An 11,545-nucleotide genomic window follows, 5' to 3' on the forward strand; every position below is an offset into this window, starting at 1 on the left:
CTACTTGGGAGGCTGAGGCAGAAGAATCGCTTGAACCCGGTAAGCAGAGGTTGCAGTGAGCCGAGATCGCACACTGCACTCCAGCCTAAGCGACAGAGCAAGACTCTGTCCCAACATATATATATATATATATATATATATATATATATATATAGTATCAAGTTCTCAAAGCCAGAAAATGGCAGCCGCAGGTTAAGGATACTTACATGAAAGAGAAAATGGCAATTTCAAAAAATGCTGAAACTATTTGATCTGCTTATGAAAACGTCAGAGGCTATCAAATCAGGCACTTTAAAATTAGAATAAAAAACCAACTGCATAACTAGTATCCTCATAATCAGTACACAGGACTCTCATTATAATATTCAATATATGGTACAATCTATTTAAGAAAATGGTCATTATTTTACATTTAAAGTTACTATTCAAGGTATTTTAATAGAAAGGTGGTAATCAGGGGAATGAATCTCACATGTAATCTTTACTACAATGTTTTCTTTCAAGACTGCTATCATACCACAGAAAGCAATCTACATTATAGGAAAATCACGTCTAAATAACTCCCTAGCACTAAAAATAATAAACCTCTCGACCTAACCTCCCACCTGAGTTTGTTTCCACTGACAGCAGCTCATCAGTACTTCAAATGCAACACCTTCAACACCACATTCAAGACTCCTCTTTCAGACTGACTTTCCATTTTTCACACTTTCTATATTAAAAGGCCCCCTAACATAAACAGGTATTTGTTGTTTTCTAAAAATTATAATATATGGAAAAGTCTTTCTCAAGCCTGGCTCCGCATTCTTCTGTTAACATTAAGGATACCCTAATACTCCAACGCAGCCAGTTGAAATTTTTGCTATCTCTGACTACCCTACCATTATCCCATGACGTCACATCCCTTTAATTCTACCTGTGCAATTTTTCTCCTCCATTCAGCTGGTCCTTCCCATCTTCACTGCTACTAACCTGCTTCAGCACTGTACTTAACCAAACTGCCTTCTGAGTGTTACGCATGGAATTTATGCAGCGGAATTAGATTTTCATAATAAAGTTCTCGGAGGATAAATACCAAAACCAACTATGCCACAATTCCCTTTTTTCCTGGCTAACTTCAACCAGCGGTCCTCCTTCAGATTTCGTCAGACTTTTCCAGAAACGATATCCTGAGTCTCCCCTATAATGGTTAGGTGTCCCTATTTGCTATCCCAGCAAGTACTCATTCATGTTGGCTGAATAGTGTACTCTCTGCTTACCTACACTATCTCAGCTATTACTTCACTACATAGCACTTGAATTGTCTACTTTCTGGAACTACACGCTCCGTGACAGCAGGACTGTCTCACTTGGGGTTTACAACCAGTACTGGCACGCTGTTTTTCGAGTTTTTCAGTAATGAACTAAAGAATAAATGAAGGAAAACAAATGAGACTATCAAATAAATCTTGGGAGGCAAAAGATAAAAACCTGGGTAAACTGACAGGAGATGATGACAAGAGGAATGAGGCGCGGCGTGTAGTAGAGCACAGCGACCAGGTTTGTAATCGTAGCTCTGTTTTCACGCACACTATGACCTTGGGCAAGTCATCTTTTCTTTCTGGGATTTCTCTTTCCTCAGATTTAAAGCAATAGCTTCTAAGACCCAGCAGGTGGTAACATCGACCCCAGGAAGTCGGAGGATGTACAGGACGGGGCACGGGGTTGCCTGAGGACCTACGGGGCCAAGAGCGCTGAACTGCGGTACCTGACTGTTCCGTGCCGAACAGCGAGTAGCATAATCGCAGCCGCTGATGTCTCCGGGCTTCCAGAGGACAAAGGGTGGCGGGAAAGGGGACGAAGAGGTAGGAACGTCGAGACTCTAGGAAACATAGCCGAGACACAAAATGAACCAAGAACACAACTGAAATGGTGCGTCCCGCTGCCAAACACGTCCCCGCCGTCTCTTCCGTTTCCGGCCTGGCGCCTTCCTCTCCCTTTGCGCTCCGGTGGGCAACAGGGGCGGGTAACTGTGTTCCGGACTCGCCCGCGGCCGGGCGGAACCAGTTGCCTCCAAGCGACCCGACCCACCCCGCGATTGTAGTCCTAGAGGCGGAGTCCTCGCCAGAGTTCAGCAACGGTTCGCTGGCCGAGGCGGGTCCCAGACCGGCGAACCCGACAGTGGAGGGCGTGACCAGTTGTGCAAAAACTACAGATGGTGCCAGTGAGATCAGTCTCTTCTTTAACAGACAATATTTTGCGATGTTTGGAGGGGAAGGGTCTACAGCGTTCACCACGTTCTCAAAATGCGCCATGGCCACCAAAGAGGTTTAAAAAAAATTACTAAAAGACCTGCTGCCCTATGAATTAGCGTTTCCTTTCAGTCTTTATTTTTGATGTAGAGTCAAAATGAGACATAGGTTTCATTTTTCAAAAATTGCTTTATGGCCGGGCACGGTGGCTCACGCCTGTAATCCCAGCACTTTGGGAGGCCGAGGCGGGTGGATCACTTGAGGTCACGGGTGCGAGACCAGCCTGGCCAACATGGTGAAACCCCATCTCTACTAAAAAAAAAAAAAAAAAAAAATACAAACACACACACACACACACACACACACACACACACACACACAATTAGCCGGCCGTGGTGGCGGGCGCCTGTAATCCCAGCTACTGGGGAGGCTGAGGCAGGAGAAGCGCTTGAACTCGGGAGGTGGGGGCTGCAGTGAGCCGAGATCGCGCCATTGCACTCCAGCCTGGGCTACAGGGCGAGATTCTTTGTCTCAAAAAAACAAAAAAGAAAAGAAAAAAAGATTTACGCCGGGGGCACAGTGGCTCATACCTGTAATCCCAGTACTTTGGGAAGCCGAGGCGGGCAGATCACTTGAGGCCAGGGGTGAAGACCAGCCTGGTCAACATAGTGAAACCCCGACTCTACTAAAAATGCAAAAATTAACCTGGCGTGGTGGCGAGTGCCTATAATCCCAGCTACTCGGGAGGCTGAGGCAGGAGAATAGCTTGAACCCGGGAGGCGGAAGCTGCAGTGAGCCAAGATTGTGCCACTGCACTCCAGCCTGGGCAACAGAGTGAGACCCCGTCTCAAAAAAAATAAAAAAAAAAAAGGATGAAAAGATGCAAGAGAGAGACTTGGCTTTTACCTGTCCCTCATGAAACAGGGAACTGTGACCCCAGAAGAGATGTGGGGTTCGCAAACTTGGAAGGGGATGAGAATAAATCTGGTGGGAAATGTTGGCTAATAGGACACATGGGAACCACTAGCCTAAAATTCCATAAAGGCATTCCAAAGTTTACATCAACATTTTCCCTGTCCTCTCAAAAAATAATCAAGGTGGGGAGGTGAGTTTTTGTGATACTAAAACACAGCTTACATTGAGCAGATCTTCCTGAGATCCACTAACACTAACAGAACCTTTGTGACTGAATGCTCTACACAGTACACTTGGGGATGCTTACTTTGTCTGATTTGTAAAAAAACAAACAAAAATTAAAGCATAACTTTGTCAAAAAACAAAATTATGGCAAATTTAGCATAATTGGTTTTTATTTGTGATTCTAGAATAGTGTTCCAGTGAGTTGAGCAGAGGGGTTTGGCTTTATAAGCACAAAAGAGTTGAAGAAAATAGAAACAGGGAACAAAAATCAGATTGGTCATTTCAAAGTTACCTTCCTTATAGGGTTAAAACAGAGGGATTCCTTGTCATGCTGGCTCAGGTAAACTAGGGCCCCTCTGATTGGTGCTGTGAATCTCCTGCTTTTGGAAAACTGGCCCTGATTTCAAAGTTCAGTTTGATTACTTGGCACTTAGCACAAGTGACTATTCTGGTTTGCTCTGGTGTGCTGGGGGCTAGTACAGGAAGCTTGTCCAAAACTACGGCCTCCTATAAACTTTAGCAACTTCAATACAGAAAAGTGTATGAATTATAAATATGTTGATGAAAATGTATCTTTGTTATTGTTGAGATGGAGTCTTGCTCTGTTACTGAGGCTGGAGTGCAGTGGTGCTATCTCAGCTCACTGCAACCTGCACCTCCCAGGTTCAAGCAATCCTCCTGCCCTAGCCTCCCAGGTAGGTGGGAGTACAGGCGTGCACCACCACCCCCAGCTAATTTTGGCATTTTTAGCAGAGACAGGTTTCACTATGTTGGCCAGGCTGGTCTCGAACTCTTGATTTCAGGTGATCTTCCCATCTTGGCCTCCCAAAGTGCTGGGATTACAAGCATTAGCCACCGTGCCTAACCAAAAATGTGTTTAAGGAATGATCACAGAGTTAATTCACCCATATAAACCTCCACCTGGATCAAGAAATAGAATATTAGCAGTACAGCATACTTTTCTTGATATCACTTGATACCCAGTGGAAAATCCATTCTTGAGTATAATAAGCAGTCCATGTGGATCACATTTAATAGTTACCTCATCTTTTTTCGATTTCTTATAATATCCTTCAAATGGGTTTTTTAAAACCCTAAAATCTCTTAACAAAGAAGATGAAAACTTCCATCTCAATTTCAGTTTCTCTGGGGGAAGATCTTGTCCCAGCTACCCTGTTCTTAATCTACTCTAAGGTAGTGCAGACACAGTCAATTACCTCCCTGCTCCATAAGGGTAGATAGGCTGTGACTATGTGAAAGTGCCTGGCTGAGGGTCACAAGCCAGAATTGAAATTTAGTCTTCTCTACCATTTGGTTCCTTCCACTATCACTTTCTTACAATAGAGGCTTTCTTTGACCACCGTGGTTAATGTGGTCTCCTGCTCCATCCAGTCGCACTCTGGCACGGATTGCTCTTGTCCACCTATAGCCATTCTCTTCTTCTGGAATTTTAGCTGAACTCATGACACTGTCTCTACCAAAAAATAAAAAAATTAGCTGGGCATGGTGCCCCTGTGGTCTCAGCTACTTGGGAGGCTGAAGTGGGAGGATTGCTTGAGCCCAGAAGGTGGAGGCTACAGTGAGCAGTGATTGAGCCACTGCACTCCAGCCTAGATGACACGGCAAAACCCTCTCTCTAAATAAATAAATAAATTTGACTTAAAAAAAAAGAGAATTAATAGGATAGTTCTACTTGGCCATAAACTAAATCATAAAGAGAATTTCAATAAATTCCCCCCAAACTTCAAAAGTCTGTCCTTTGAAAAACTAATATAACTTGTGTAATTTTTTTTCCAGAGCAATCATTTATGAGAGTGACAAAAAGAAAGCCGAAAGTAGAAAATTTTTTCCTCCTCTAACTTTCTATTATGGTATTTGATTCACCAGTCATTTTCTTCCCAGGGACCCCTAGAAATGCACTTTTTAGAAACAAGGCAAGAAATAGAAAATCAACTGAAATTGCTCCTGATATAGAGTGGTGACTTTGTCCTAGCTATCTCATAAAATTCTATACGAATTAACTCAACAAGCCTTACAAGAAAACGAAGAAACAAAATCACCCTATATTCCAGTTATCCATTGCTGCACAACAAACCATCCTAACGCTTAGTATCTTAAAACAACAATTTGTTATCTATCCTGGTTCTGTGGTGGACGGGGCAGCTCAGCTGGGTGGTCCCTACTTTGATCCCTCATGTGGTTGCCATCAGATAAGACTGAATGTCCGGGATGGTTTCTTCACCCACACATCTGATACCTCAGCTAGAATAGCTGGAAGAAATAGGGGCTGGCTGGGCCTCTCTCCACACAGTGCCCGGCCTAAAGCAGGCTAACTCTTACAAAGTTACAAAATCACAGCGAAGATATTGAAGTAGCAGGTTAGTTAATGGTACAAGCAATTTCACTTCATCGCAATGAACTTCTTTCCCATAATATTTAATGTATCCCAGATTCATTTCTAAGCTTAATTACTATACTAATTCTTAGAAACACTTTAAATCTAGTAAATAATACGTCTTGGAGAGATCTAAGTGAATAAATAATACATCTAGAAAGATTCAGAACAATTTAAACTATTCTACCAATCTGCATAAACTAGCCACTAGTTCATGCTAGTGGGTCACAAAAGGGTAAAAACAATGAGCCCCTTCTCCCAAGTGGCAGGATGGCAGAACACGAATGTCATAGCACAAGTGAGGTTTACAGGCTCTGTGGCTACTTTGCTTGTGCAGTAAGATGTATCATATTCTGCTGTTTTATGCCATTTTCCATCATACTTAGTCTATGCACTTGATAGGCAATCAAATGTAATTGATTCTATTAATTGCTTTTTAGTCACTAGAATTGCCCATATATGTAACTTTATTTCCCAATGAATATGTCTATAAATCTGTATATTTTATGTCCAAAGTAATCCTTTTCCCTAAAATCAACTCTGAATTAACTTTCAATGCCTCTGTGTAAAAATGCATGTAAGACTTTTTCCAATAAAATCAGGAGGCAGCATAAACATGCACAATATGGTAATGAGAATAATAATACCACTGCCATCGTTGCATACTAAACCATTTACATTCTTATCTCATTTAATTTTCTCATTGACATCAGAATTATCCAACAAGATCAGTCCGGTGTCACAGCAGATGTATGAAACCCTGTAGCAAGGAGTCCAGGAATGGTCAATATTTGAATATCCAACTAGCCAGGTCAGCAATTGCCCCAGTCTTCTGAGGTTTGCTCTTTGTGAAATAAGCCTGCAGAATAAACCCAGTTGTCCAGCAGTTTCAGCTACCTACTTCAATTTACTTGTGGCTCCACTAGCAAAAGTATTAATGGATTATGAACATCTTTCCAAAGGCGGTGTACTAGCTGAAGTCACAAAAAGAAGGAGAAAATGAGGCTGGATGGGCTCACTGGGGACATAACTCATCATGAGGCTTCCTGATTTGGGTGATGGATGATGTGTGTGGTACTACACTGGATGTGGTATTTCTCATCTTTTTTCCTAGGTGGATTAAGAGCTTTTTTGTCTCTGCATCTTCCAAGTTAAGACTTTTTTCCTTTCTTTCTGGAACACACATATATATATATATCTCCAGCTGGTCTATCTTAAAAACCAGATCAAACTACAGTATCAAACACAGCCTAAAACAACATTTTAGGAGGCTGAGGCAAGTGGATTGCTTGAGCCCAGGAGTTAGAGACCAGCTGGACAACATGGGGAAACCCCATCTCCATGAAACATACCAAAAAAAGTTAGCTGGGTATGGTGGCGTGCACTTGCAGTCGTAACTACTTGGGAGGCTGAGGTGGGAGGATTGCTTGCACCCAGGAGGCGGAGGCTGCAGTGAGTTGTGATCATATCACTGCATTCGGGCCTGGGTGACAGAGCAAGATCCTGTCTCAAAAAAAAAAAAAAAAAAAAAAAAGCAATAGATGAACATGCATGCATGTTTATATAATATATAGATAGATGATATTAGTGTAAATGTATAACATTGTGTGAAAAATGTAGCTTTAGTCCCCTTGGAATACACGGATGAGTATGACTTGCTCCCTGCTTCAAGGGGCTGCTGATCCAGCAGGGATCACAGATGTGGAGCAGGTAATAGGACAAGATATGTAATGCAACAGGTGCCTGGCCTGTGGGGGGCCCAGAGAGGTTGCACCCAGATGGATGAGTCTCCTAGAGCCCATTACCTCCTTCACAAGGTCTTTAGTGCCCAAAACCAAAGGACAAAGTAAGGGGGAGGGGCACGGAGAGGCCCGCAGCAGCAGAACTTACAGGAGATGGGACGGAAGAGGAAGTGGTTTCGTGCCCTTCAAATTAGATTGTCTAGATACTTGTCTTTCCCCTCTACGTAAGATGACTCATTCTTAGTATATTCATGTTTAAAATTGCTTTGGATTTTAAGTGCATGGAAGACCAGGATCATGTCACACTAATGTGTATTGCACAGCATATGACATAGAACTATGCTGAAACTGTGCTTAGCACATAATTTTTGGAGATGACAGAGATATGACCAGGCAGAACTGTCCTCAGGTCAATTTCTAAAGTACATCAAAGTACTCTGGTTCCCCCCGCCCATCCTCTTGACTTCTTGTACTCATTCTCTCCTGTCCCTTGGCCCGTCTCTATGTTGCCTTTTAGCTTCTCAGAGCTTCCTTGCTTTGGGTCTCACCCAGGCCTGACACCCTTGCCAAGACCTCTCTAAATTAGCCTTTCGTCCCCTCTCCTACCTGCCAAACTTCTCTGTCATCTGTCCACCAGGGGGAGGGCTATATTATTCAACTAACACTAATGTACGAACACCCACATTGCTAGCTTATTGTACTAACTATCTCAAGAAAATTTAATTTTTAAAAGAGGTGCTTGCAAATTTCAATAAGCAAAGGCTTCGTCTGAGATTATTTTCTTTTTGCATTCCTGGCCCTCTCAAGTTATGCCTTCGGGAAACTGCTTCTCTAAGGGCTAACCCAAGCTGGCCCTTAGATGCATTTGTTATGTTCAAGTGCCCTCTGGAGGCAAAAAGTCTCCTGTTAGATAAAAGACACGTCTGCCAAACACCCACAAATGATTGGTCCCTGTGCTGTGGGGTCCATTCATTCCTTTCCATCTTTCTTTGTGCAGGTCTAGCACAGCCCTGCCTCCGGGCCTTCAGCTTAGGCACGGAATCTTCTTTGGCCTGGAATAGCCATTCTAAAGACTGTCCCACGATTGGTTCCTTCACATCATCCACTTTAGCTCAGCAGGGCTTTCTCAGGAGTGCACCACATCTAGCCAAGCCAACCTTCCCATTCTGTTATGTCATGCTGTTTCCTTGTCTTCCTGCATGCAGCACTATCTGAAATAATCTCCTTCCATTCATTCAACATATTCATTGAGTGCCTGATCATATGCCCTGTCTTATGCAGTTGAGATAGATCAAGGTACAAATACAACACGTTTTCTATCCTAGTGGAATTTACAGGCCTTGTGAATTACATGGTTTCCTTTCTCATCATCACCCTCCCGGCTAGAATGTAAGCTCTGGGAGAGCAGGGACCTCTGTCAGCCTTGTTCACTACTTTATCCCAAGAGCCTAGAACTGTGACTGGTACATCCTTCATGGTCAATCAATATTTGTGGAATGAATAAACAAATGTTTATATTAGCCAGGCACAATGGCTGTAGCAAGAGGATACCTTGATGCCAGGAGTTCAACACCAGCCTGAGCAACATAGCAAGACTCCCATCTCTAAAAAAAATTTTTTTTTAAGTTTATATTTTCTATCAGGATACACAACTAACATTTTAAACTTCTTTTGCCGTGACAAAGTTAATTCATTCCATTATCACAACTATAAAAAATGAGGCAAATTATATACATCATTATTATTCAAATGATCAGTAACAACAATAGTTAGCATTTATTGACCACTTACTAAGTACTAGAGGCTATAAGTGCTTTATATGTATTGTCTCATCTTCACAAATTTTTCTGAGGCAAGTAACACCATTCTTCCTTTTTTTTTTTTTTTTTTTTTTTTTAAGACGGAGTCTGACTCTTTTGCCCAGGATGGAGGGCAGTGATGCAATCTCGGCTCACTGCAACCTCGACCTCCTGGGTTCAAGCGATTCTTCTGCCTCAGCCTCCAGAGTAGCTGGTACTATAGGTGTGCGCCACCACACCCGGCTAATTTTTTTTTGTATTTTTAGTAGAGACGGGGGTTTCACCATATTGGCCAGGCTGGTCTCGTACTCCTGACCTCAAGAGATCCACCTGCCTCAGCCTCCCAAAGTGCTGGGATTACAGGTGTGAGCCATTGCACCCGGCCCATTCTTCTCTTTTTAAGATGAGAAATTTGAGGCTTACAGGAGCTTCTTACCATCGCAAAGTCATCAGGTGGGAGAGCCAGCTTTTGGGGACTGGTCAGTCGACCCAGAGTCCATGCTGTCAACCTCCACCACACAGCCACGTTCACATCATGATGTCTGCATCACTCAGCAGCTCCCTCTACCATCTTCTAAAGAAACTCTACACTCTCTTAGCAGGGCCTGTGAGACCCCACAAGATCAGCCCCACCTCCTTTGCTAGTCTCCTTCCTGTTACTTCTCCTCCTACCCTGACCAGAGCCCCTGTAGCTCCCGGACACGGGACATGGTCATGGCTTCCCCACCTCCTTGCAATCTTATGGTGTGTTCCCTCCTTCTGCCCTGCCTAACTCCTCCTCCTGCTTCAAGGCTCAGCTCTTGCCCCCTCCAGACCCTTTCCTGGTGCTCTGGGTGCCCATGCACTGCTACTCCCAGCTCCTTGTGCCTGGCTCTGTGATTCTTAGTGAATGGAATGAAGTGTGGCTTTTCATCTCCAAATTTCCAGTGCTTAATTGGAACAGAGAGGTTGGCAAAATACTTTGAATGATGGTGCATTTGGGAATTGGCCATGTTTTACAACTTTAGGCACAGTGAGGAAAAGAATACTATTGTAAATAAGAGGGTTAGGGCTGGGCACAGTGGCTCACACCTGTAATCTCAGCACTTTGGGAGGCTGAGATGGGAGGATCATTTGAGGCCAGGAGTTCGAGACCAGCCTGGTCAACAAAATGAGGACCCCCCCCCCCACCCTTCTCTACAAACAAACACACCAACAAAATAATTTAAAAATTGGCCAGGTGTGGTGGCACATGCCTATAGTTTCAGCTACTTAGGAGGCTGGGGCAGGAGGATCATTTGAACCTGAGAGCTCGAGGCTGCAGTGAGCTATGATCAAGCCACTGCGCTCCAGCCTGGGCAAGAGAGCGAGACCTTGTCTCTAGAAATAAATTAATTAATAAAATAAAATAAGAAGGTTAGAATGTGGCCCATGGAAGTGGCCCAAGTGCAATCACATGAAGCTGAGAAGCAGCGGCATGGAGCAGGGAGTACTTAAGAGCGTCACCTGGCAGAACCTGATCTTTCCTCTTATTCCCACCCCAAGAGACTTTTCTGACTCATCCAGCTGGAAGCAGAGAGGCTAGGATTTTCCCTTCAGGTGTCTGACCCAGAGCCTTCATGCTAAGGTGGCGTCTCAACTGTGCTGGGCCTTTATTTGTGTGTCCTTTCAATGGTTGTATCTGCCTATGTTTGACCAGAATAATTAATTTAATGAAAGCACTTTAAAAATGTTTATAAACAGCTAAGTATCTAGTGATGGGTGCCATATAAATATTTAGATACAAAGGGTCTAAATTCAGATTATTTTTACTGGGGGAACCATTATTAATGTAATTATAAAATAGTACATTGCAGATATGTACACACGAGAGAGAGAGGGGAGAGAGAGAGACAGAAGCTGTGTACACTTGCTACTTCACAACAATGATACAATTCAACAGATTTATGACAATGATCCCTTTAGACAGATACTAAAACTCACCAGGGGCAGAGCCCTGGGCCAGTCAAGGAGAAGTCACAGCTCCTAGGCCTCAGCAGGGAATGCTAAGATACAAGCACTTGCCCTTCCTGGGTGGAGTAGTTCACACCTGTAATCCTAGTACTTTGGGAGGCCAAGGCGGGAGGATCACTTGAGACCAGGAGTTCAAGACCAGCCTGGGTGACATGGCAAAACCCCATCTTTACAGAAAAATACAAAAATTATCTGGGGGTGGCGGTGCACACCTGTAGTACTCAGGAAACTGAGGTGGGAGGATTG

General features: G+C 43.6%; 1 protein-coding gene across 1 annotated transcript in view; it reads right to left on the bottom strand.

Annotated features, from left to right (window-relative positions):
* The window catches only part of MRPS31 (mitochondrial ribosomal protein S31), a 41,942-nt gene extending 39,886 nt beyond the window's left edge, over positions 1-2,056 (bottom strand). The window contains exon 1 of the mRNA XM_019039919.4: positions 1,748-2,056. Coding sequence (XP_018895464.3) covers positions 1,748-1,872 — 125 coding nt within the window. The 5' untranslated portion in view covers positions 1,873-2,056. The remainder of the gene's footprint in view (positions 1-1,747) is intronic.
* Between the last annotated feature and the right edge of the window lie 9,489 nt (positions 2,057-11,545).

This window comes from Gorilla gorilla, chromosome 14 (genome assembly GCF_029281585.2).
Source record: "Gorilla gorilla gorilla isolate KB3781 chromosome 14, NHGRI_mGorGor1-v2.1_pri, whole genome shotgun sequence".
Lineage (NCBI taxonomy): Eukaryota > Metazoa > Chordata > Mammalia > Primates > Hominidae > Gorilla > Gorilla gorilla.